The sequence below is a fragment of the Peromyscus leucopus genome, chromosome 7 (genome assembly GCF_004664715.2).
Source record: "Peromyscus leucopus breed LL Stock chromosome 7, UCI_PerLeu_2.1, whole genome shotgun sequence".
Classification (NCBI taxonomy): Eukaryota; Metazoa; Chordata; class Mammalia; order Rodentia; family Cricetidae; genus Peromyscus; species Peromyscus leucopus.
The window spans coordinates 103,315,514-103,343,181 of NC_051069.1; the positions used below are offsets into that span (position 1 = coordinate 103,315,514).

General features: G+C 48.2%; 1 protein-coding gene across 3 annotated transcripts in view; it reads left to right on the plus strand.

Moving 5' to 3' along the window:
- Osbpl10 (oxysterol binding protein like 10) overlaps positions 1-27,668 on the plus strand; it is a 247,453-nt gene that overhangs the window by 168,339 nt on the left and 51,446 nt on the right. For all 3 annotated transcript variants that reach the window (XM_037208011.1, XM_037208012.1, XM_037208013.1), the window contains 2 exons: positions 15,565-15,775; positions 22,866-23,020. In XM_037208011.1, the coding sequence (XP_037063906.1) occupies positions 15,565-15,775; positions 22,866-23,020 (366 nt within the window). The remainder of the gene's footprint in view (positions 1-15,564; positions 15,776-22,865; positions 23,021-27,668) is intronic.

The following is a 27,668-nucleotide window of genomic DNA, read 5'->3' on the forward strand; positions in this document are numbered from 1 at the left end:
TGGTGGCGCATACCTTAAATCCCAGCACTTAGGAAGTAGAGGCAGGTGAATTTCTGTGAGTTCAAGGCCAGCCTGGTCTATAGACCTAGTTTCAGGATAGCCAGGGCTAGGCAGAGAAACCCTGTCTCAGAAAAAAAAAAATGTGAAATGTGCTTCAGCCCCAGGTTCATGTATTTGCATACATGGTCCACAACTGGTGGTGCTGTTTTGAAATGTTTAGGAGGTGGAGTCTTACTGGAGGAAGTAGGTCACTGGGGGTGGGCCCTACTTCCTGTCTGCCCTCTGCTTCCTGACTGCCGATATGATGTGGCCATCTGCCTCGTACTTCTGCCTGGCCTCTCCTTGCTGTGGTGGGCTGACTGTTTCCCTTGCTGTTGGAAGTCAGTCTAAACCCTTCCCTTCCCCTTATACTGCTTCGTGTCAGTCACAGCCGTGAGAAAAGTGACAAAGACACGTATGCAGACAGTAAACATGGCCTGCAGGTGGAGCCTGAGGCTGCATGCAGAGCTGAGGATGTGTGATACATGGTGAAGCCCTGCTGTGGTTGCACCTCGTGTTTTAGAACAGCAAAAAAGACAAGCCATGGCATTTGCTATCGGATAGTGAGATGGGTGTTAGCGTGTGGTAGAGCTGATATAACTTCCGCCCCTTTCTTTTCCCATAAGAAAGGAAAAGTAGACATTTCTCCCTTCAATCTGGGCTTGAATGACATCTCTCTAGATAGGAAAAGTCTCTACCTGTACCAGGAGCCTTTGCCTCCCATGTGGATCCCATTTGTATTTATCTTACTTAGTGACTGATCACTGGCCATAAGTCCCTCTGAGAATTCAATGAAAGTCAAGGGCCCTTTCCCCAGGAAAGACACGTCTAGGTGTAGAATCTAGCCATTAAATATATTTTATGTGTATTCTTATATCCCTTGAAAAACCCATTGAGATCCTCTCATCCTCCCTCAATTCCCCCCAGATCCTTCTCACCCAACTCCATCTTCTCATTCACCCCCCTCTCCTTCTCTTCCTCCCCCACTTCGCAGATAACATCTTAAGACAACAGGTTCTGGATGCTTCTTCCTTCAGGGGCCCATGACATGTTTTTACTATTTTAGGAGACCTAACTGAAGTGAAGCTGCCACTGTATTTCTTCACTCTTGGGTAGAAGGGCATTGCTGGTTACCTTGGTGTTGTGGAATATCAGTTCAAGATGCATTACATTCATTTATGCTGCAGAACATTTGTTTAATGATGCAAAGATGTGTTGCGTTCTTTTATGTTGCACTTGTTTAACTGTAAAGCTGTGTTACTTTGCTTGCCTAAAATACCTGATTTGTCTAATAAAAAGTAGAATGGCCAATAGCAAGGCAGGAGAGAGAAATGGTGGGGCTGGGAGGCAGAGAGAATAAATGGGAGGAGAAATCTAGGGAAGGGAGTGAGGAGCAAGAAAAGGAGAAGGAGAGGAGGACGCCAGGGTCAGCCACCCAGCCACCCAGCCACCCAGGCAGCCACGGAGTAAGAAGGAAAGAAAGAGATATAGAATAAAGAAAGGTAAAAAAACCCAGAGGCAAAATTTAGTTAAAGAGAAACAGGATCATTTAAGTTAGAAACGCTGGCTAGAAACAAGCCAAGCTAAGGCCGGGTATTCATAAGTAAGAATAAGTCTCCATGTATTTATTGGTGGCGGCCCCCAAAGAGTAAAAAACTACACCTTGGGTTTTTTGTTTTGTTTTGTTCGTACAGTCAATCTTGAAAGAATCACTCTGAGATGAAGATGGGCACTACCAGCTTCAGTACGAGGGGCATCTCCATCTTTACCCACCTCACCCTTCCCAGAATCCCCTCTGGCTGGCAGTCCTGGTGTGACACAGGGGTATGCAGTGCTCTTCATTGACATGCTCTGTCTGTACCCCTCCTGGGGACCTTTAAGGAACTATGTCTTCCAGGCTCCTTCTTCCCTCCCTGACACGTGGCATCCAGTGGATCACTTGACCTATGGCTGCCATTTCTCAGAAGAGGGCAGTGTCTGGCAAAGGTGCCTGACCTGTGGTCATCAGGGGGCAGTGATGGAGGAGGAGAAGGTGGTCACTGTTCTAAGATGATGAACCAGACTTTTCAGAGGGCGTATCAGCCACTCAATGTGAGGGGGAAGGAAATGTCCTTTAAATAAAGGCAACTTTATTGAAGTCTGGCATTTGTTTCCACTCAGAGAAACATGTAAAATGTTTTTACCACAGGAACTGCCTTTTGGGGTGCAGTATTTCTGGCTTTGGTGTACTGGTCTGTGGCAGAGGGTAAGGGACAGAGCCACCTGCCTGAGAAGGGAACCATGTGTATTTACTCTGCCTGATCATTACCTTTCACTGCCTCTAAATATATGTGAAAATAAAGCCAATTTATCCCCAGAGTGAAATATGTATTTCTATTGTAGTATGGAAAGAATTACAGCAGGTGTTTATTCTGCAGTTGGGAAACATGAGAAAAAGTAGCTGAAGAACAGCTAATGTATTTGCTAAAAGCTTCATTTAAAGGTGGTGAATTAATGGAACACTGATGGATAATTTGTTTTCTGGACCCAAAAGAAAATGTGCTTTCCTATTGTAAATGCCGTGGTTAGCTACAATTAAGCAGCCAGCCCAAACCATTGACACAAAAATAACCACTGGGATAGAACATTTTCCCCAGGGCAGACAGAATCCAAAGCCAGCAGCATGAGTGTTAATGATGCAAAGTCCTTGGGGACTTGACCCACATCACCCTGTACCAGCCAAGTGCCAAGAAAACAGGCTGTGGCACAGACCCCACGGCCTTGCGGTAGGGGGAGGCAGAAACTCGGAGAGCCTGGGGCGTTGTGACCAGACCTGGACACGGGGAGGCAGACACTGGAAATGCTGACCGGAGTCCAGGAGTGGAGAAGACTTTGTGGGTCTTTGGAGCCTGACGAGACATTGACCTGGAGGAACGAGGCAGAAGCAAGCCGCGCAGCCTGCGATGGCATGTCCCCAGCGGGCAGGGACAGAGCGCGGCTTCCTTTCGGTCTACTTTTCACATTCCGTGCTTTCCGTTGTCTTTTTGGCTTCTCTTGTTTGGTAACAGTTGCGAGGGGAAGACATTTATTCCCCTGACCAAGAGAGCTGCCTTAATCACCTCCACAGGAGGGGAGCTGGAGAATGCTTGAGGGAGAATCGCCTCCTGAGGCGGGCGGCAGAAGCCAGGGCTCCTCATGCTAGTTCTAATTCTCACGAAGTTAATTGAAGTGTTAGCCCGGTGGACTTAATGTGGGAAAATAGGCAGCGGAGCAAATTGGGTTGTTTTCTAGACCTTAGGAACAGCCAGAGGAAAGTGTCGGCCGAGAGGATATGAAGCGGGCCCTTTCTCTTCAAGCCCTTTGTGGTCCCAGGGGCTTCCGGTTACGAATCTGTACTGTGAATGACAGGATGAGGTGCTGTGCTCTGGGCTTGGGGACGGTGTGTGCTCGTCAGAGGCATGTGCCAGTCAGTAATCAGTACCCTCTGGGATCCTCTGACTGGAAACTGTGTGGCCCTGGGACTGTGATCCACTGGCATTGGTTTAGGGAAACGCCTGGTTATCTGAATAATCTTTTCTGACAAAAAGGATTAAGTGGTGCTTTGGTTGACTCAAGGTGAACTGTCACAGCCAGGAATGGTACCTACCACTCACCAGGAGGCTCTGCTGCTCAGGAAGCTGAGATGGAAGGATCCTGTGAGTTTAAGGCCAGCTGGGACAACAGAGAGAGACCCTGTCTCCTCTCTTACTCCTCAGATACAGATCATCGTTGTGTCTTATGAACTCTGTACTAATCAACGTTATGATTGAGGCTGGTGAGTTGGCTTGCTGTGTAAGCAGGGCATCTGGAACCCATGTGTGGTGGTCAGATGGGAATGTGCCCCAACCCTGTAGGGAGATATGTTTGAATACTTGGTCCCCAGTTCTTAGAATGATTTGGGAAGGATTAGGAGGAATGGCCTTTCTGGAGGAGGTGTGTCGCTAGGGACAGGCTTTGAAGTGTGAAGGATCTGGAGCTGTTTCTGGTATGCTCTCTGCCTCCTGCTTGTGGATCCAGATGTGAGCTCTCAGCTCTTCCTGCCACTTTGCCTTCGCTCTGCTGTCCTGAACTCTAACTCTCTGAAGCCCAAGGAAACGCTTTGGTCATGGTGTTTTGTCACAGCAACAGAACAGTAACTAAGACAACCACATAAAGTGGAAAGAAAGACTCTCTCTCTCTCTCTCTCTCTCTCTCTCTCTCTTTCTTTCTCTCTCTTTTTGGTTTTTCGAGACAGGGTTTCTCTGTGTAGCCCTGGCTGTCCTGGAATTTGCTCTGTAGACCAGGCTGGCCTTGAACTCACAGAGATCTGGCTGCCTCTGCCTCCCAAGTGCTGGGATTAAAGGCGTGCGCCACCACTGCTGGGCCAGAGCCACCTCTTTAGAGTTGTCCTCTGACCTCGGGTGTGTGTGTGTGTGTGTGTGTGTGTGTGTGTGTGTGTTAGCACCCCCATCATCATACACGTATACATAATAATGGATACAATTTAAGAATCATCATTAGCGTGAGGCAAGTCATGCCACCCATTTCCTTCATTTGTTGTCACTGTTCATTTTGATTGGTAGATAATATTTCAACTGCAAATGCTAAGGCTGGGGAGATGGCTGTGAATAAAGGCTTGCTGCTCAAGCGTGGGAGTGTGGAGACAGGTGGCTCCCTGGAGCTCACCAGTCAGCCAAGCTAGCTGAATCGTGAGGAGCCCTGGCTCAACATATAGTGTAGAGAGCAATTGAGGAAGACACCTGACATCAACCTCTGGCCTCCACATGCATGTCCATACATATCACATGCACACGGACACATACATCAGCACATATACAAATTAAAAGAAAGAAATCCAAAAATGAATGTATGTTCCTAAGAAAACTGAGCACAAAAAAGTCACGCTTAGAGAGAGGTAGGTAGAGACCCTGACTGAAGGGCAATAAGCGCATACTTTGTCACATGACGGCCGTTCTCCTTGGGCTTGCTGTCAGGTGACTGGAGCAGCATGAGCATCCTGCAAAGGCCGGCATTCCCTCCCTGGAAGGACTGGAAGAGGAGGTGCCAAGCCACATAAGTGGGTGGACGTGGCTCCAGTGCTGGTATTTGTGTCCATGGAGGGACTTCTACTGAGCAAGACAAGGAAGGGAGAGACCAGAGGACATGGAGGGGTGTCCTAGGTTTTCTGCCCCTCCATCCCCACCCCATCATAGGTTTATCTCTGATGCAGTAAACCAGATCAAGCCAAACTGAAAAAGTTTAACAAGTTTATTTGAGCAAAGTAACTCCTGGACAAGTTCTCCAGTCCCAGAGAGCAGGAGGCCAGGGAAGTCACAATCCGGAACTAAAGCAGGGAGACTTATAGGTTGTAGGCAAGGGGTAGTGACATGTCTGCCACAAGCTGGGTCTGTCCCCCAATATGGTCAAAAGCTGAGTGCTTTGGTGGGGACTTCGGTGGCTGGCAACTTCAGGGGAGGAAGCCGCAGCAGCCACCAAGAATGAGAACTGGGTTTTTTTGGAGCCTTTTCTTTGTTCAGAGACTCTGAGTGGGCAGGGTTTGGAGAAAGAGACAGGAATGGGGTTTCTCAGACCATGCAGGAGTGAGCTGGGAGTTCCAGCTGAACAGGATGGGGGGTCCGTCAGTCACCTCTCTGAAGGAGAGGAGTGGGGAGCCTGCTAGGCTCTGGGCAGCTCTTCCTGATGGCAGTCAGGAAACCTCCCTCCATTTGAGCAAGCGTCACTGGGTTTCTAACCTTCAAGGAAAACATGGAGCCTAGTCTCCTGAACCCCGAAGCTCTAGGCCTTTAGATGGCCCCAAAGCCAGCCCCACACCCACCCCGTTCGTCTCCCGAACTGAGAATGCATTTTCTTTCTTCACTTGCTGATATTAGAGGTGTTTTGTTTTATCTGTGCTCAAGATCAGAGGAAATGGGGGAGGAGTGAGAGTGAATTTGGACTCGGATTTGTGCTGGCCCATTTCTACCCCTGCAGAGGGTGGGGACTCTCTTGCTAAGCACCATGTGACACAGATTATGGTTCTGTTATATACTTGAGCGCCTGAGGATTAGGATGTAAGCAGTTTGTGTGAGGGAGTCATGTTCTTTCTCCTGTGAAATGGTAACTGCAGCTCCATTTTCCCAGTGGGGACACAGTAAATATTAATTACTAGTGGCTTATCCCTGAACACAACCGGCCCCTTCAGATTCGTGCAGCAGATCCCCGATAAAGGCATTTGTCTCCCCGGGTTTCATTTGTCAAGGTGCCGAAGCCGCCAAGGATTTGCCTGGAGCCTGAGGCCCCTGTCTGATCTATTTCTTTCCTCTTTGGAGAACCTTTTCAAGATGCATTTTCATCTTGAAGGTAATTGGCAGGAGTGAGATTCATTTCAGCTGGAAAAGAGAACTGTGCGATGTTCATGCTCTTTGGTGAACTTTTGGGTGGAGATTTGAGCCAAACACAGTAATTAAAGTTTAAAACTAAGAAGCAGATATTAACTGGATCTCAGGCCCAACTCTGCTACCAGCAGAGGTTAGAATCTCTCTATTTTTTTGTTTTGAAACAGTCTCACTGTGTTGTTGGCCTTGAACTCACAGCAGTCCTCCTGCCTCAGGCTCCCAAGTGCTGGGATTCCAGACCTAATCTCCACATCCAGCTAGAATTGAGGTATTATCTGGACTTCTCTCTTTAGGGAATCTTAGAGGCACCCTACTCCTCTTGCAAAATAAAATATTTTTCTGGAAATGAACTCTGACGGCTCATCTTGGCTGTCAACCTGACTGGGTTAGGCATCACCTAGGAGGCAGGCCTGCCTCTGTGGTGTAAGGGCGTTTCCAGAGAGGTTCATGTAACGAGGAAGAAAGACTCACCATGGATGTGAGCTGCACAGTCCCATGAGCTGGGGACAAAATGAGAAAGCATCACCAGCCCTGGTCTTTGTTTCTTGTTTGCAGATGCATGGCGACCAGCTGCCTCTCTCACAAAAGGACATTCCTCCTTAGTGGGCCAGAGCCTGTCTGGGAAGGGGACGTCTCTGTTTGCAGAGCTGCTCCTGGGTCCATTGTTCCATCAGCTCGTTTGAAAACCTCATGCCAGAGAGGCACAGGACACATGACATGGAGATATTCGGGTGCCATGTTTGGGACTCTTATAGCATCTTGTACACAGTTCTAAAAATTCTCTCTGCCTCAGTTTTTTTTTTTTTTTTCCGAGACAGGGTTTCTCTGTGTAGCTTTGCGCCTTTCCTGGATCTCGCTCTGTAGACCAGGCTGGCCTCGAACTCACAAAGATCCGCCTGCCTCTGCCTCCCAAGTGCTGGGATTAAAGGCGTGTGCCACCACCGCCCGGCTTTGTTTTTCTTTCTTTTTTTTTTTTTTTCTCTCAGTTTTTCTTATAACAAAAGTACAGGATGATGACACACACCTGTCACCACCCAGCTCTTAGGAGTCTCAGGCAGGAGGATCATGAGTCCTGGGCTAGCCTGGGATATGTAGTAAAACAGACTTGATGTACATGTAAGAAGTAATGCTACACAGAGAAACCCTGTCTTGAAAAACCAAAAAAAAAAAAAAAAAAAAAAAAAAAAAAAAAAGAAGTAATGGGGATAGCTTTGGGAAGGGTCTTTTGTTCTAAATCAGGATCCAGGCTGAAGGAGTAGCTCAGTGGGTAGTGTTTGCATGGTGTGTGTGAGACTGTGTGTGTGTGTGTGTGTGTGTGTGTGTGTGTGTGTGTAATCTGTAGCACTGCACACACAGTATTTAAAGCCAGGGTCTACTGTGCTTATAATTTAATGAAAAAAATAAACCATAAAAAGGGCTTGACCACTCCTAGGTATGGTGGAGGAGAAGGTTTATTGTAGCTATGTGGGAGAGCACAGCCAGAGGCGGGAACATCTGGGAGAGTCCAGACTGAGCTGGGCTTTGTTAGGGGAGGGGGGAGGGGAGAGCCAGGAGACCAGGAGAGGAAAGGGTAGACAAAAGGGCAGGTAACCAAAATGTCTGGATTGTGTAGGGAAGAGCCTCTGGGGAAGGGCAGCCCAGCCCCCAGCTGGAGAGTTCAGGGTAGAGGACAGAGTAGGTCAGCCATACCCTGTGAGAGGCAGGGACTGAGGGATGCTGGTCTAGAGAACCTGGAGGCCAGGTCACTTTGACATGTTAAATAGGCACCTCATTAGCAGTTTGCCCTAGGTTTGTAAAGTCACAGTAATGAAAGCCACCTTCTCACCCTGAGCCAGGGTGCCAGCTCCATGCCTGGGTTTTTAGGTCATGTTAGAGATTCACACCCAGGACCTCATCCTTGTGCAGCCTCCCTAGCTTGGGTTTCTTGACTGTCTTGAGACTTCTGTCCCTCAAATGGCTTCTTAGGCATTTGTACAGAGGAAATAATAACATTTTATATTATTGTGGTGTGGAGCTGGGGCAGGGTGATAGGTTTTAGAAAAGGCAGAGAAAAAGAAATTAAGTTCTTAGGAAATAAAGGCGGGTCCTCTTCAGAAAGGGTTTTGAAAGTGTGTGTGTGTGTGTGTGTGTGTGTGTGTGTGTGTGTGTGTGTAATTCAGAATGTTGCTTTTGCCCTTTGCCCCTGCCTGGGGTGTATGGGCTGGTTTATAAACACTGATGGAATTTCCTGGCCCAGCATCGCCTTACACACGGAGGAGCTGGAAGAGGCTCAGATGGGAGGCCCCCGCCCGGCACCCTTTCACTTATATTCCCTCACAAAATGTGTGATAAAGGCCAGATGTTATGATGCTGAGGTGGAGAAATGCCATTATCCTGCCCAGCCTCCCAGGCATGGGGGTGGACAGAGATGGCTTAAGTTGTTCTGTAATGGTCAAAATTAGTAATGGCCTCCCTGGGAATCCAGAGAGGCAGCGGGCAAAGGACCGCAGTGATCGCTTCTCTCCTGCCAGTTTTCTGAAAAGGTGAATGGGTCCTGTTTCCAAGTCGATTCGTACAGCTTTCCGACCAGCCAGTCAGGACTGTGTGTGATGCTCTCTTCAGGCTGGAGTGGTCCGGGATGCCTGCGTTTGCATGTCTAGTCTTGACATTGCATGATTATCAACTTTCAAGTTCACATTCAAGAACCATGCATTTGAGTTACAAAAACAGAATGGGGCGGGGGTGGGATGGGGAGGTGGGGAGTAATCAGTCCTGGTCAAGGTGGTCTTGCCCATCATTGACCCATTACTGCCTGGGCTTCATTCTCTCCTGCCAAGGTGATCTGACATGTCAAAACTGTGAACTCTCCCTCTCTAGCTGGCACCAGCCTTCTTCTGACTTTCCCTTCTCCCAGCATGAGATTCTTGGGGAGAAATCCCAGTCTTTTGGGACCACATCTCAATAGCCTGATAGCCAAAGAGAGAGAGGGTCAGTGTCTCCTCAGATATATTGAGTCCTGCAGGGTGGCCACACTAAAACAGCTAAAACTGGCCTACACAAGGTTGTGTTTTGCATTATAGGGCATGATCTGGGATTCTCCTTATAGTGAGCTCTGCCATTCTAGGTTGATAGACTCAAAGGTAGGAGGGAGCAAAGCTGGCGTGTCCCAGGGAAGGTGGAATTGCAAATGTGAGGCCAGGTCTCATCTCACTGTGCCCAGCACACAGAATCATGGAGAAAAGCCATCACAGATGGCAAGGTCAGTTTTCTAGGTGTTTCTGTACAGATTTATTTATTTTATGTATTTAAATGTTTTATCTATCTATAAAAAGGAAAGGAAAGGAAAGGACATAACTGCTCCTAGGTGTGGTAGAGGAGAAAGTTTATTGCAGATGAAAGGGAGAGCAAGGGTAGAGGCAGGGGCATCTGGGAGAATCCAGAGTGGACATGACTGGGCTGAGCTGGGCCATGTGTATGGGGCGGGGGGGGGGGGGGGGGGGGGCGGGGGGGAGTGTCTTAGCAGCTGGGAGTCCAAAGGTACAAAAGGGCAGGTAACTAAAATGTCTGGATTATATGGGGAAGAGCCTCTGGGGAAGGGCAGCCCAGCCCATGAGCTGGAGAGTTCAGGGTAGGGGGTGGGGTATGCCTGTAAGGGGTAGGGAAGGTGGGATGCTGGGAGAATCTGGAGGCCAGGTCTGCTTTGATATGTTAAATAGGCATATCAACCATTTGCCCCGGGTTTGAAACTTTACAGTCTGCTTGTATGTATGTGCAGTGTGTGTGTGTGTGTGTGTGTGTGTGTGTGTGTGTGTGTGTGTGTGCGCGCATGCATGCCTGCCTGGTACCTGAAGCATTCAGAAGAGGGCCTAGATCTCCTGGAATTGGAGTTAAGAATGGTTGTGAATCTCCATGTAGGTGCTGAAAATTGAATCCCAGTCTTCTGCAAGGGGAGCTAGAGATCTTAACCAATGAGCCGTCTCTCCAGCCCCAAGCTCTCTAAATAGTAACATACATACATACATACATACATACATACATATATATATATATATATATATATATATATATATATATATACTGATCAGACTGATTTTATTGGTCAGTATTTTAAGAAACAGGGAGAAGGGGAGACGCCAGCATAGAGCATTGGCTGTGTCTCTGGAGGGAGAAGATAGGGGTCAGAATACTAAGACTTGGAAGTTTGGTTTACAGTGTGGGGACCAGAGTAAGGTAGATAAAGATCAGGATATAACCATCTAGATGTCCAGCAGCAGAGGAGTGGATAAAGAAACAATCACACACACACACACACACCAAGAGTGAAATTCTTTTTCAGTCATGAAGGATGGAGTTATGTTGTTTTTAGGGAAATGGATGCCCCATGAAGCCCTGACTCCAAAGGATGTTGGCAAACAGAATAGTACCTCAGTTAGTCACTGGGGTCCAGAGTGGAGACTTAGCGATGGCTCATAAACTAGGGACAGATGCCCAACAAGTCACTTTGTGAGTGAGGTCGGTTGTTCCCTCTGCTTACCAGCAGGGTAGACTGAGTCACAGAAGGCCCCCGGCAGCCCGTGTAGGCTCTGCCAACCAATGCAAGCCGCCCAGCTGTGGCCCCTGATCTAGAACTAACACTCTGTAGTCACGAGGCACTTGGGACAGTCTTGTGTTAAAGAAGGAATGAATGGCTGACCTCGTTGGCACTGGCCTTCAGAACTGGCCTTCACAGATACCTCAAAAACCAGCATCAAGGTTTTTGAGCAGTTGAGAGATGCCAGACACAGGTACCGAGGAGCCCCTTGGCCGCCCTCCCCTCTCAAGGCCTTCTTCAGCTCTTCCAAAGAGGACTTGAACTCGCGGGTTTGGGCTACTGTGCAGCACTCCTGGTTTCGGCGTCTTGAGTTTGCACGGAGCTGGTAGTCCTCTTAGCACTGACTCCCATGATTTGGCTCTGCGGTGTGCATTGCCACTCAAGTGCTATGGAAACAGGCCAGGGGTTCCCCACTTGTGGGAATCAGTTCTCTTCTTCTACCAGGTAGGTCCTCGGCAGGCTTGGCGGTAAGAGCCTTTACCCACTAAGCCATCATGCTGCCCCTGGTGTTGATTTTATTATTTTCCTGCACGTATGCCTGTGCGCTGTGTGTGTGCAGTACCATAGAGGCCAGAAGAAGGCGTCACATCATCTGGAACTGGAGTTTCCTTCATTTTGTTTTCAGTGCTCAGCTTGCTAGGAAAGATGATGAAAGCCAATAGATGCTTTACATTGGTGTACAGGCAAAGAGTTCTTCTGGGGGCGCTGTTGACATGTAAACATAACTGGGTCCCGGAATGCAGGCCTGCTGGTCCACCCCTCTCCCACTAGGTCCCAGTGTCTCCATCATTGTAACCACAGCCTCCCCAACACCATTTCCAAGCGCCTCTCCAAAGGTCTCCCTGCCTCCGGTACTAGCTCTTGGTAGATACTGTTGAATACTTTCAGAGGGCTAATGTATGGCCCATCTCTCTGAGCATGTGCTTCTGTGGCAGTGGAATAGGACATCCCATACGCCAGTTTTGTGCTTTTATTACCTAAGATTTACATAATAGCTATGCTTGCAAAATAGCAAGTATTTATCCTGTACAATATAATTTGGAAATGGGTCTCTTTGTTGATTAAAACTGAGAATATTCCATATTAGTTAGCAGCTCTATCTTGCTTACCTCTTCTGTTAAGCTTTATAGCATCATTCATAATAGTAGAAAATACAATGGATTATAGGCTCCATCAGTATATTCTTTTTTTCTTTGACACATCATTTTTCTGAGACTAGGTTTTATGGTGAGAATCTTGAGAAAGTGCTGAGTCCTACAAATAGTATGGAATCCAGTTTTCTCTGTTAGCAGATGTATGTACAGTTGGCTGCCAGTGAACCTTAGATATTTTATCTTATTTGAAATTAAACTTAACTGGTTGGCAGTCTCTCTTGGCAAGCTGAAACCAACAAAGAAGTATTGTTCATTAGTAAAATGAAGGACTTAGGCTAAAGCCCTATTATACTTATTGATGTTTCTCTAAACTTTGGGTCCTAAATGACTTCCCTTGTACTTTATTGAGAGAACATGGACATTGCGATTCAGTTGCTCATTCCGCATCTGGGACTGATCAGTGCCCAGTACAGATGGTGGTCCCTGTTCACACGCCAGCATCACTGAGCAGAGCAGACAAGTGTACCACAAGTGACATCGGAGGGAGATGAATGCTTCCGAGGCTCCTTGGGGTCCGAGGAATTCAGCCGGAGCTGCAATTCCTTCTGTTTCTTTTCTTGGATGGTCTGAGGTTTCCTTGTCTGGCTCTGACGTTTCAATGTAGCTGAGGTTGACCTTCAGCTCCTGCCTCCACCTCCTGAGTGCTAGGGTGTAGTTCTGTGACAACACATACCTTTACACAGTACGGGATCGAACCCAGGGCTTTGTGCATGCAAGTGCTCTACCATCTCTGCCATTCTTCCCCAGAGCTGAACCTCAGTCTCGGGGTTTCAATTTTAATTTAAATTAGGTGATTCAAGAGGCTTTCTGGAGAAGACAGAAAGAGAAAGGCGCCTACGGAGCCCTGCAGTGTCTCAGGTGCTGCTGAAGAAGCGGCATGGCTGATTCAACCTCTGCAACCCACAAAGACCAAGTTGCACAAGCAGGTTCTGGGTGTGCACAGTATTTGGGAGGGGGACTCCAGATCGTGCCTCTGCATGTGTTTATGGACATAGATGACTTAAAAAAAGTCATCTTGTAAAATTGAAATGGTTGGGGGGTGGAGAGAGCGAGCGAGCTAGCTGTGTGTGCATTTGTGTGTGTGTGTGTGTGTGTGTGTGTGTGTGTGTGTGTGTGTGTGTGTGTGTGGGCTGGGGTCAACACTGGATCTCTTCCTTAATCTCTCTACCTTGCTTTTTGAGGCACGGTCTCTCACTGAACCCGAGGTTTGCCGGTTAGGCTGGGCTGGCTAGCCAGTGAGCCCCAGAGATCCTCCTGTCTCCAGTACTATGGTTACCGGGGACGCCTTTTTGATGTGGGTTCGGAGGAATCAAACCTAGGTCCTCAAGCTTGCTCAATAAGCACTTGACCGAGCATTTCCCCAGCCCAGATGCGCTTTCTGTCTTTTGTTAAAGCACTTGCCTACACCAAATGGTAGATAACAACATTTGTTTTCTGAGCAAACAGCAGGAGGTTGTTGGGTGTGGGGAGCCCAGGTGTGCCATATTCCCTGTTTTTCTTCTCTTCGTGATAGAATATCTGACAAGGAGCAACTTAAGGGAAGAGAGGTTCCTTTTAGCTCACGGTTGAGGAGTCCATGATGGCAGGGAAGGCGTGCGGGGTGTGTGTGTGTGTGTGTTTGTGTGTGTGTGTGTGTGTGTGGCATGGAAGGACGACAGCCATTTGTTCACTTTTCAGAGAACCAGAAGCAGAGTGGGCTAGACACCCCCAGAACCATGCCCTAATGATCTTCTCCAACTTGGCCCCCCCTCCTGAAGGTTTCCCGACATCCCAAAATAGCACCACCAGTTGGGGACCAAGTGTTCCAACTCATGAGCCTGTGGAGACGGAGCACCCGAGAGTCGTTGGTCCAAGTCCAGTGTTCCTTACCCTTGCTGCCGCTTTCCAGCTGGGCTCATCATGCTGGTGACAAGAACCCTCTGGGGTTGACAGGGACAGTGCAGGAAATGTCACCCTAGGCTGAGAACAGGTTTTGTAGAAAAGCCCAAAGAGCAATGGAGCAGTGTCTGAGGTGCAGGCGGTGGCCCCGCTCAGGGTCAGCAGCCCCGTGACCTTGGGCTGTTGCTTTCTCACCCACTTCTTGAAATGACTAATTATTTGCTAGATGTGGTGCTTAGTGCTTTACGTTCATCATCCAGTTTAATGTGACAAAGCTGTAAAACACCAGGAGCCTGAATGGCTCAAGGTAACCGTGGAGGGCTTCGCTAGCTCTCTCCGTTGCGCTTTCTCCTTGATGTGCAGTCCAAAGACACAGCCAGACCCCGGTTTGCCTTGTGAGGGAGGAGCTTGCCAGCCAGGGCAGACAGGAGGGTTCCTTGGGTTTGTGTGAGGTGAGCCAGGCTGTAGGACTGACTCTGCCGCCGTTCCCGCTTGTTCTCTTCTTCCCCATGTCTCACGGGGTGTGACGGAAAGTCGTGGTGTCTGTTGTCATTTGGTAAAATGGGATGGCGTGGCGGTGGCTTTGCCATGACTCTCCTCGCATCAGTTTCACTCTGCTTTGGGACGGGGGTGCTTAGAAGAGACGGACTGGAGCTGGAGGGGAAACAAGAGACAACCCCCGCTCCGAGAGGGAGAGCCCTCCACAGAGACAGTGTTGAGGAAGGTTGCAAAGACTTCTGCTTTTCCTTTAAGGGTGTTGCCTAGCCCAGGCTGGCTTTGAACTTACCATGTAGCAATGTGTCATGTAGCCCAGGCTGGCTTTGAACTTACCATGTAGCAATGTGTCATGTAGCCCAGGCTGGCTTTGAACTTACCATGTAGCAATGTGTCATGTAGCCAGCTGGCTTTGAACTTACATGTACTTTCTGTACATGTTTGTTAATTGCTGTTCATTAGGTGCTTTGTTATGTGCAATTGTATGTAGGCTGTTTGATTAATTGCATTGTATTAGCCAGCTGCTTTGAACTTACCATGTAGCAATGTGTCATGTAGCCCAGGCTGGCTTTGAACTCATCCCCTTCTACTTCTGATTCTCCTGTCTCTACGCTTCTAGGGCTGGGAGTATTGGTATGCAACACCATGCCTGGTTTAAGTGGTGCTTGGGAATGAACTCGGAGCTCTGTGCACACCAGGCAAGGATTCTGCCAGCTCAGCCATCTCGCTAGCCTAGGACTTTGACGTTTTAGTGTATCTACTATTGACTTGTTCCCTGAAGTCTGTAAAGTCGTACCTAATGGTCCTGTTATTGCCTTTTATCTCTGATGTCATCCTGACATTCTTTGGGTCAGTGTTTTGGGGTGTGAATAGATGGACCCCCACGCGGGCACCTGGGCCTGACCACAGCAATGGCTGAGTGTGCCCAGAACACCCCGTGGGCAGAGCCTACTGCCTCTGTCCAGCTCCAAGGCTCCATGTGGGCTTGGAGCCTCACAAAAGGAAACCTCCTCATCTCCGCTGTCCTCGTTTCTAGATGATGAACCAGGTGGAAGGTCAGCAGAAGAACCTCGTGCACGCCATCGAGTCCCTGCCAGGCTCCGGCCCCCTCACTGCCTTGGACCAGGACCTGCTTCTCCTGAAGGCTACCTCTGCTGCCACCCTCAGCTGCCTCGGGGAGTGCCTCACCCTGCTCCAGCAGAGTGTGCGCCAGGCGGGCCCACCTAGCCACAAGCCAGGGGCCTCAGGTGAGCGCTCCACTCCCAGCCCTGAGCTTGTCTGGTTCAGATGCGTATTATTGCCCTTCGTGTGCATGTGTGCATCCCGTCCTATCCACCCCTCTCAGTTTTCTGAGACAGGACCTCACCGTGTAGTCCAGGCTGACTTCGAATTCACTATGTAGCCTAGGTTGGCCTTGACCTTATGGTGATCCTCCTGCCTCTGCAGTCTTAGGGCTGCAGTTATGGGTGTGGACCACCATGCCCTCCTTTTTCACTGTCCGTCCATCCGTCCTTTGGTCCAGTTGAGCCTCCATGCCTCTTCCCCAGTAGCGTACCATCCTGTAAAAATGCAGCCAACGTGTATCCACCGACTGTCGAGTCTTCTTCCAGATGTGGCAGCCTTGCCCTGATGTTGACTCTTGTCCTCAGCACGCCACCTCTCGGATCTGTCACTGGGTACCCTGCAGCTGGTTTTCCATGCTGTGTGTCCCTCCCAGTTACTTTAGCTGACAGACCCTATACATGGCCTTTCCTTTCTACCCTGCTCACCCCTCTGAGGGATAGGTGCCTGCAGCTCCCTTTAGGGACAGTGTCATGCAGGCCTCCCTTGGGGCTGGTCATATGGGAGGATTTTGCTGAAGAACATTGCTAGTTCCTCTTCCAGAAGCCAAAGACAGGAACATGTGGTCTTAAGAGAATTCAGTCCTATCTGAGAAGTCAGTAGTAAGCAGACAGAAAGACATTGCTGAAGATTCAATTCAATAATGAAGGTGAAAATAGCTTGAGAGGAGAAGGCTGGTGAGGTGGCTGGGTCAGTAAGGACTCCATCTCTAGACAAAGCAAAACCAAAACCCAATAAGCAAATGATTCCAGGCTTCAAAAAGGCAGCAGGGATGGTAAGGGGCTGGAGAGATGGCTAGAGTTAGGTTCCCAGTACCCATATTGGGTGGCACCCAGCTGCCTGTAATTCCAGCCCCAGGGAATCTGATGCCCTCTTCTGGCCTCTGTAGACACCTACACTCATGTGCACATATCCCTGTCTCCCCCCCACACACACGCCATGCCACATACATACACATAATTAAAAACCTTAAAAATATTTAAAAAAAAAAAAAAAAGAATAGTAGACCAGCCAGGGTACCCAAGGACCCGCCTGTCTCTGCCTCCCTGACACTTGGGTTATAATTCATGAGCATACCTGCTTTTTATTTTTCACATGGCTGCTAGAGGTCAAACTCAGGTCCCCATGGTTACAGAGCAAGCACTTTGTCCACTCTGAGCTGTCTCCCTCCCCTCCCCCAACCCCTCCCCCAACCTTCTTGATCATTTTGTCAAAAACCATGCCTGGAAGTTAGAAGGCATCTTTGCTCACCACTGGAGCCTACACGTGACTAGATTAGTGGGAGACCGAAGCTTCATGGGTAATTCATCTCCTCTGCTCCCAACCCTTTTAAGACTTATGTGTCCCTGTGACACTCAGTTTTTCAAACAATGTACATAAGCCGTTTAAATCTGTACCACACATTGGGGAGGAAACGGAGTCCCTTCTTACATCTGGGTCTTCATAGTTCAAACATGACCCCCACCTAGCAGATCAGATAAGTGTTACCACAGAATGTGTTTACCATCCTGGGTCCCCTAGGCTGGCAGGAGCTACAGCCACCTGGCATACACTGATGAAGATGTGCATGTCTAAGGAGAGCCAGGACGGGCAGAGGGAAACAAAACCTCTCAGGGTTTTCATAGCTGCTGTACCTGCAGCTCACTGCAGGATTATACCCCTGTGGATAATTCTGACTTACCCAGGATTTGACTTTCTGGTTCTTGCCCTGTTTTTTTTTTTTAATCAAAGTGAATTTTTTACTTCCTCCATCCTCCTGCCTCTCCTCCCCAGCCTTTCTGTCCACCCCTTTTCCTCTCCCCTCCAACTCCCATTTTAAAGACAGGTTCTCATGTGTTGAATTTGCTATATAGCCAAGGATGACCTTGAACTTCTAACCTTCATGCCTGTACCTCCCAAGTGCTGGGACTAGAAGCACCACGCCTGCCCCTTGTGACGTCATAGTAGTTCATGTCCTGTAACGTTTCCGTGTATCTCCTGGGAAGCTGATTGGCTGAGGCTCTTTGTTTACAGATGCACCCTGGTTTGTCTTTTGTCCTAAGCATGTTTTCAGATGTACCTGCTTCCCTTCTATGCAGCCTAACAACTCCCAGACCTGTCTCTGGGGGGCATCGTTAATGTTTTCAGAGAGGTTGGTTTGCAGGGAAGAGTAATGGGGTGATTTGGCTTTTCAGTCAAGGCTTGAAGTATGCAGCTCTCACCATTATGTGCCTGGTTGGAAGGGTCTGAGTGTCTGTTTTCCACAGCCTCGATCTATGGGAAAAGTGGACAGAGACGGACTCGGAACTTTGGGACTGTACTTGGGTTCCCAGCGTGGAGGAGAATTGAAGCTTGATTTGAGGTCTCTGTTTCTTACTGGTTACTTACTACTGGGCTTCGCTCAGGGCGTGGAGATCAGCTCCAAGCAGACACTGTACCCACACATTGTGGTTCTGGGTCAGAGCCGGACCTTCCCAGCCTGCTGGGCACAAAGTGGGCTTGGGAAATGGGGGCCCTGGAGCCAGCTCTGTCAGGATGGTGACAGCAGGGCCTCAGTGGGCTGAATGAGGACAGAGCAAGACGGGTAACGGGAGAACTGGAGCAGGAAGCAGTTTGTCTGCTTGCTTCCGTCGTGTTCTAGAATATTCTCCTCCTCTCCTAAGATTCCTGGAAAGTGCTGTTGATAAGTGTGTCACATTGGAAATGGTTAAATGTGATGATCACACGACTATTCTGGGCTTTCCTGGCCATCTGCTTCACTTTTGTCCTCCCCCACCACTCAGCGCCTCCCTTTCTGTCTTCCCCCTTCTGCTAAGGCTGCCCACCGCCAGTCACTTTTATTTTACAGTTTTAAGCCAAGATAGAAATGCGATAGTGCCGTCAGTCCGTGAGTAGGTAGGAAAAGCTACAATCTTTCCTTGCAGTGTGTTTCAGATGGGGGAGCTTTCTTAATCAGTAAAAACAAAGTTCTGGAGCGGCATTTTCTCCCTAGAGGAGGCTGTCAGTCAAGGACGGGGAGATGGCCCTGGCAGTACAGCGCCTGCCACGTAAGCACGGGCACCCAAGTTCAGTCCTTCGAACACATGTTACAAGAACAACAGATGCTTGCCTTGGTGCCATGCACCTGGGATCCCAGCAGTGGACTGGGGAGGTGTGGAAAGAGGAGGAATCCTGGGGCTAGCCAACCGGACTAGTTCAGTCAGCAAGTTCCAGGCCAAGTGAGAGAGACACTGTCTCAAAAGGCCAGGGTTGTGACACCTGAGGACAGGCGCCCAAGGTTTCCTCTGGCCTCTACATTCACGTGTGTAGCACAAATCTCTAAAGGTCTTATTAATAAAAACAAACCTGAAACCATGTATTGGGGTGAATGCTGGAAGATCAGAGAAGCAGAACAAGCCACAGCCACCTCACCTCGCCAAGTTCCTCAGCTGATCCTGATTCCTCAGACTGGAAGCCTCTGAGGCCTCATCCAAATGGATCTCAGCTGAACTGCTGCTCAAAAGCCTAAAAGCTTAAAAAGGCCTAGTTCCTGGTCCTCGCACCTTATATACCTTTCTGCTTCCTGCCATCATTTCCTGGGATTAAAGGCGTGAGTCACCATGCCTGGCCATTTCCAGTGTGGCTTTGAACTCACAGAGATCCGAATGGATCTCTGCCTCTAGGATGCTAGGATTCAAGGTATGAGTGCCACCATTTTCTGGCCTCTATGTTTATCTAGTGGCTGTTCTGTTCTCTGACCCCAGATAAGTTTATTAGAATGCACAATATATTGGGGGACACAATGTATCACCACACACGTGTGCGCACACCACTTTAGTTCCTCCCCACCACGTATGCAAGTTAGGAACACTTACTTGGCTTTCCTCTGCTGATGTGCCTCACACTTTCTCAGCTCTGGACGTTACAGCCTAACTCTGGAACCCTAGAAGGTTTCCTGAGCCTGAGAGACAAGGTGCTTCCAGGGTGCCTTTTTCTCCACATTGTTATTTTGCTACAGAAACTATATCTCTCTTACCCTACCTTTGAGTTTTGGGAGAAAGTCTAAGCCCCAAAGGCAGTAGCCATGTCTGTGTTTGGTCTTTATTTTTGTAGTTGTCAAAGCTGAGGGTTGCACAGCGTGTATTGAATCGTTAGTGATGAAGAGTGGGCGCACTCAAGCTCCTGCCTCCCCAGCCCACTGCCTGTATTGTTGGCGCTGTCCTGTGTGTGTATATATATATATGTGTTGTGTCTATGTGGCCGTGCTGGGTATTGAACCTAGGACTTCATGCTTGTTGGCAAGCACTTTTCTGTTGTCACTCTCTTCATATTAGTGCATTCTTTTACATGCTAATGGTTAATTCGATCATTTTGACTTTGATGTGAGCTATATAATGATGTTCAGAAAAATTATTCATCACCAGTTCAGATAAAATCAATGATATAACAGCCCTGAGTACAGAAGTCGAGTGCCCATGTCTCAGGAAACATGCCCGTGAGATGGCTCATTGGTAAAGGCACTTGCTGCCGAGTCAGATGACCTGCGTTTGGAGCCTGGGACCCACTTGGTGCAAAGAGAGAACCAAATCATGACAAGTGATACTTTAATGCACTGTATTTTAAACTGTAATAATGCAAAACTAACCCGTGATGAACAGAATATCAAAATTTTACATAGACTAGGCTCGTCAGCTTGGGGTGAGAGGCTGAACCAACAGATGCGTATCTCCGGAGGCTGACTGTCCGAGGCTGGCTCCCTCCGATGGAGCCCCCCTCCCCGCCGATGGCCACTCCCTTCCCACCGTCACATGCTTCCACCTGCTGTGTGTGCACAGTGCCAGCTCCTGTCTTTTCTTAAGCGTACCAATCCTGTCGGATGAAGGCCCTAGCTGATGAGCTTTTAACTTTAGAATTACTTCTAGAAAATTCTGACTTCAGATCTTGTCAAATTAGAGGTTAAGACATCAGTCAAAATACAAACATTGAATCCATAGCAGATAGGAGTCAACATAGGTGGGGGGCAGGGGCAGATGGACGGATGGTCGGACAGACACATGGATAGACTTGGTGAGGCGAGTGAGACTAAACTACAAGACTAACTGACTTTCTCCATGTTTTTTCAATGTTTATTATTCATCCATGTATGAATTCATTCATTTTTTTTAAAAAAGAGTTTATATGCATGAATGTTTTGCCTGCATGTATGTGTGTGGATCACATGCATGAATTGGTGTCCATGGCAGTCAGAAAAGTCGAGGGCGGTATTGCCTCTGCCTCCAAGGAGTTGGTGTTCTAGGGAGAAAAGAGGGAACAGAATCCCTGGCTGAGCTCAAACAGCCGTGGGTCCTGTAAGGAAGGCAGTTTGCTGCAGTGTGGCTTGGGATGCCCTAGGACCAGGGATCTTTCAGGAGGCCTCTGAGCAGGTGATGCTTAGCAACCCCACCCCCACTTCCCCAGAGGGCCTCGAGAGGGCAGCACCTGGGAAGGTGTGGCAGTGTGCAATGCTCTAAGATGATAATGAACTCGGCTCAATGTCAGGGAGGCTGGAGCACACAGGGAGGGGGAGGGGCCTGCCAGCTCTGGGCTGAGAAGGCCCAGGGGCTTATGTTTTACTTCCCTTGGGGCTTAAGCAGTGGAGTTATGTAGCCTACTGCATATGTATGTATTTAGAAGTATGAGGATGGTATTGAAAAGAGAGATTTTTATATACAAGTGTACTTGGGTTGGATAACACCACCCTCAGCAACACACACATACACACACACACACACACACACACACACACACACACACACGGGTGGGGTGGGAGCAAGCACCCCATTTTTGTTGCTGTCTGTCTTACTTTATATACACCAATCAGAGTCTATCAGGATGCTAAAGGTTTAGGCCATTTCTAGATTTTTCTGAGCAAGTTCAGAAAGAACGTCCGCAGACAGGATTGCCTTGAGGATGGCACACCTGAGACCAGGAGGACTGAGTGAGCCCCCCTTCCTCCCCACCCCCAGCCTGTCTTTGCTCCCTCATTTATCCCTCTGCTCCTAGGTGGGAAACTAAATCTCCAGGCTGGAAGTGAGCTGAGAGTGACCTATTAGTCACCTTGCTAAACTGCCATGGAGTAAAGAAATTTACCTATAATTACCCCCGTCCCTATTAATAAGCTCAGGAGGACATGGTAATAATAATACTGTAAAAAATCATATTGGAGGAAAAAAATCTTTCCCCGCCTCCCAGGCCTTGAAGGAAGATTGGAAAAATGCTTTTGGCTTAACAAGCTGCTATTTCTAAGAATTATTTCTTGCTAGAATGGACCAGGCATATTGGCCCTCAGTGGTGGGTTTTTTTAACATTCCCTGCACCTGGCCACATCTGGCAACAGGAGCAGCCTTTTGTGCCCACACTGTCAACATCTTTCCTGAACTGGGATTATTAAACAACAAAATACATTTTGAGTTGCCTGTATCTGACGATATGACTCAGTCTTTAAATATTGTAAAATGTTTTGGAAAGTTAAAAAAAAAAAAACCAGCATTATCTAATGCTGGTAAAAAGCATTGTTGGGGGCTGGGGAGGTGACCCTGGGTGGAGCGCTTGCCATGCAGCATGAGGACTTGGGTGCAGCAGTGTCCACCTATGTTTCCAGCAATGGGGAGCTGGAGACAGGGAGATCCTGGTACTCCTTCAGCCAGCCTCGCTGAATTTGGTAAGCCCCAGGTTCGGTGAGAGGCCATGACAAAGCGGGGAAAAATCAAGGTGGAGCGTGATTGAGAAAGACACCTGACGAGCCCCTCTGGCCCCGAGTGCATGCACACACTAAATACAAATTGTTTCTCTCCGGTCTATGATGACTCTGGTCCTGATGCTGTAGGAAAATGTCTCTTACATGCACGGTCAGGAACCTCCTTCAAAACAGACTCCCCCCATGTGTGACACAGGGCCCATGTCACATGGTTCTCCTCATATGACAAGGTACAGATACTTCCTAGGCTCTAAGTATTAGATTTGGAGAATATCTGGCATCATTCTAGCTCTTTATTTCAGAAACCATCCTGGGATGGCATGGGCCCACGTCACATTCCACAGAGCAACTGAAAAATGGGACCCTTGGCTCTTTGCCCTCGGCCAGTGCCAACATAACGTGGGCAATCCTACCCAACTCTTCGGAAGAGGAGCATGGCTCGCAGCCGGAACCAGAGGTAAGCCGGTGTCCTTTCCCAGCACACCCATTGCTTGTGTTAGTACTTGTTCAGAAAGTGGGTGAGCATATTTGTGACCTGCTCACTGCTTTAAGAGGAGGCACGTTATCAAAAGCAAGAATTTCCCAGAGAGACAAAATCAGCTCCTTGCCTGACTGGAACTCTCCCTTGTCCTTGTGTCTGGCAGCTGCCGGGAGCCATTGCCTCTACCAATGAGGAGCCTCCAGTTTGGATTGAAATGAATCTCATTTTAACTTCAAGTGGGAGAAATTCTAGCAGACCCTAAAAGTATCTAAATGTGCCTATTGGCATGACGGGAGTAGTTGTAAGACAACCTGTCGCTCCCTTGAATTATGGCTTCTCCGTATGGTTCATGCTGCCCAAGCTCCTGCCTCACAAGCTTGACTCCTGCATGCCTCCAACAGGCCAGGGGTGAGATGTCCTCATACGTGTTATGTGCAGAAAGTTCAGCTGCACAGGGGCATTGCCCTGTTCTGTCACAGGACAGCAGTCCCTGCAGATGTTGACCACCTGCCAGGTCTCAGCAGGTTGCAAGGACTCTATCATCTGCCTGCCTGCCACAGCCCTGTTCTCCTAACTCTGCCTCCAAGTGGCCACTAAAAGGGAACTAATTGTGTTCCCCTTGCCAATTTTATTTTGTGTCAAGGATGACAGTAATCTATAATTTAATATGCACATTCTCTTGAGATGCTATCTGGAGTCAGGCTAAGGCCAGTTTTAACTATTTTTTTAGACATCGTTCTTAATCTCCAATAAAATAATTTTAGCCTGAAAATTGTGGAGGATTCGCAATATGCATTTCGATGACCTTGGTGAACAGCTGATGTTCTTCTCTAAGCCAGGGTCACCTTCTGATACCCTTTGGCAGTGATGAGTGGCGTAGCTCTGACAAAGGCAGGAGCCATCTGCTAAGAAATATCTCAGCCACTTCTTCAAGGGGCCTGAGCAGGGTTGGAGTGAGTAGGGTTGTGACTTTGGTGACTGCAGGGGATTTCAGCCCGAGACAGCCCTGCAGCTGAAGTTGGTGACTTGGGAGCTCTGCTGTCCCTTCAGGAGACAGGGTGGCTTGATGGTTGAGGATGGCTGAATAATTGCAAAAAAAGATTTTTAAAATCGCCATGAGTTGGCCACGCTGGTGCATACATGTAGTCCTAATGCTTGGGAGGAGGAGACAGGAAGATCAAAAGCTCAAGGTCAACCTTGGCTACATAGCAAGTTCCAGGCCAGCCTGGGCTACAGGAGACCTTGTCTCAAAGAGAAAAAGAATATATTAATTAACTAGCTGAAAAAATCTAGGGCCACCAAGATGGCTCAGTGGATCAGATTACTTCCTGGGCCAAGCTAACAACCTGAGCTCAGTCCCTGGACCACATGTAAGTAAAGGTGTCAGGAGAGGACCAACTCCACGAAATTGTCCTCTGACCTCCACGTGCTCATAGTGCTATACAAACTAGTAAGTGTAAAAAAAACGCATATGTACATACATAGATACCATACCCTCCGTTTTCCCAAAGAACTTTGTGTGGGGCTGGGTCACAGCATAGTGAATATGCACAAAGCTGTACTCCAGAGTAGTATTATTATATCTCTGTGGTTCTTTTAACATTTATTTTTAAATTAAAAACATTGCATTTGTTAATTGTGTATACGGGAGAGGTTGTAAGTGCGAGCATGCTAGTGTGTGCATGCCACAGTGCACGTGTGGAGGTCAGAGGACAATTTGGGGGAGCCACTTCCTTCCCTCCCTAGGGATTGAGCCATCTCACGGATGCTGTGACCATTTGTTCACAGAGACTAGAGCCTCATAAATATGCTAGGAGGTCTGTGGTATCCATTTCTTGTTGTGTGGGTCCCCTGGAATGTTTCTTCTCCCTTTGCCGGGTGTCCGTGGCCTCTGCCTCCTAAAGGTTGAGGCTGGTCTGTTGTTTTCACTCAGGGTCATATCATGATCGTTTTAGCACCCATCAACAGCACTGCAGAAGATAGTGTTCACTGTTCATCCTCCTGGGGCTGGTGGGATGGTGTCTGCCACCAAGCCTAATGACCTGAGTTCGTCCCAGGACCCACAAAGTAGAAGTAGAAAATTAACTCCTGCAGGTTGTACACTGACCTCCACATAGAATAAACATTTTTTAAAGATTAAAAAAAGGATGTGTGTGTGCGTGTGTGTGTGTGTGTGTGTGTGTGTGTGTGTGTGTGTGTGATTATGTTCCCATACATGTGTGTACCTGAGGGGGCCAGAAGAGGGTATCAGATCCCCTGGAGCCAGAGTTACAGGTTGTGAGCCACAGGACATGGGTGCTGGGAGCCAAACCCTTGTCCTCTGTCGGAGCAGCAAGTACTTTTGCTGAGCCGTCTCTCCTGCCCCACGGTAAAAAATTTACAAACAATAAATTAAGAACTTCTAAGTTTAGCTTTTAAAACAATCTTCTAAAAAAGAGAACCTTTGGCCGTTAACTTGGAAGAAGCTCTTGGTTTCCAGCTGTCTGTCCTGCAGTCATCCTTTGGTGAGAGAAATGTGTGGTCAAGTCCGGGGACTCCTCCAGGCGGACTGAGATGTACAGAGGGCTTGTGTCGTGATGGTTTTCAGAGACGTGAGAACTGAAGTTCTCTGGTAAAGAGTCTCTCATTTTCCCCCAGGGACAGCCCTGGCAGACAAGTCTCAAAACCCAACTGGCCAGTGGTTAGGTAATGATTTTCTTTTTGAAACATCATGCTTTGTCTCTCTTTCCCTTTTTTTTTTTTTCTTTAATAGTTGAAGCAGCTAGTAAAATCCACCCAACAGCTCTCCTGTCAGATAAAGTGAAATGTGGTCATTGCCTCCCCCTTTAAGATCAGGAGAAACCAACTTCAGGAGGGATGGAGGGGATTTCTCAAGGTGGATGTTCCTTTGGTTCCTCACCTGTGTTGATATAGAGAATGGAGCTCCTTCTGTGATTGGTCCCTAAGGGAGAACTAATTTAAGGGGCTGGGGTGGTGGTTCAGTTGGCAAAGTGATTGTCCCTCAAGCATGAGGACCTGAGTTCGAGTCCCCACAGTCCTGTGAAAGCTGGACATAGTGGTGTTCGCCTATATTTCCAGTGCTGAGGAGGTAGAGACATGAGGATCCCGGGACTCGCTGAACAGCCCTCTGAGCGTTGGTGTGCTCCAGATCTGTAACACGAACTGCCAAATGGTCTTTAATAAAAAAAAAACCCAGAGCCAGAAATTGGGGTAAACACTGAAAGATCAGAGAGACAAAGGAACAAGTCACCTCTTACCTCCAGGACTCCTCAGCCTGAAGAGCTTTTCTCAGTCGAAAGACTTTAGTTCCTGTCTCCTCACCCCTTATATACCTTTCTCTGCCTGCCCATATCATTTCCTGTCTCAACTTTCCTAGTGCTGGGATTAAAGGCCTGTGACTCCCAAGTACTGGGATTAAAGGTTTGTGCCACCACTGCCTGGCTCTGTTTCTCTCCTAGACTGAGTCAATCTCACGTAGTCCAGTGTGGCTTTGAACACACAGAGATCCAGACTGATCTCTGCCTCCCATGTGCTAGGATTAAAGGTGTGTGTCACCACTGCCTGGCCTCTATGTCTAATCTAGTGGCTTGTTCTGTTCTGTGATCTTCAGGCAAAGTTTATTAGGGCACACAATAGATCACCACACAGGTCCAGTGAAAGACTCTGAAATAAGGTGGAAAAATTAAGGTGAAAAGCGGCAGAGGAAGACACCCAGCCTCAGTCTCTGGTGTCTACTTGTGTGTGCACATGTAGGAATACACACCCCATACTCAGGAACTCTGAGAATTGTAGTTACTGTATATTACCTTAAGGGAAGCATTTTCTTCTTGTTTATTGCTTTGGTCATCCATTCTGCCTCCCATAGTCATAATTAGAATGCAGAAGTGCATCCCATCTCCTTCACTGGTTTCTGGCTTACCACCAAACAATGGAAAAGACATGCATTTTCTTCTCACGTTTATTTATTTAGTGTGTTGGGGGATGGGATGCAGCCATGAGTGGAAGTCAGGAGACAGACAGCTTGTAGCAGTCAGTTCTCTCCTACCCTTGTGGGTCCGGGGATTTGAACACAGGTCATCAGCCTTTTGTGGCAAGCCCCCTTACCCTATGGGTCATTTTGCTGGCCTCACACATGCATTTTTTAAATGTAGTTTGCTTAATTCCCAGCAGAACCAAAGCTCAAAGAACAGCATGTGTTTAATCCATGCTCTAGAAGGGAGTGTGCTGGGCTTTGATGCGGAATCCAGTGATCTTACCTCGCCATTCTGCTGGGGCAGGAACTAACTAAATGTGAGAATGTAGTGTTCTTTCGTAGTGAAATGAGTTAGGGGTCCAGTTCATTTGTTAGAACAAGTTTACAACTTTATAAGACTATTTGAAATTCAAATTTAGTTCTTAGGTTTTCTTCTGCATCCTTTATCTAGAACAGCTTGTCTTAGGACAGGCAGGCAGATGCCGAGGCTCCTCTCCCTTCATCCTGTCTGTTGCTTGGTTTTCCCTGCATGGATGTAAGGAGACATTTGTGTACCCAGACAGGGCACAGACAGATTGAGGAAGTGATTCCATCGGGGCAACTTAGTGAACCAGAGTTTCTCAGGGTTACTTACAGAGCGTGCCTGAGGGG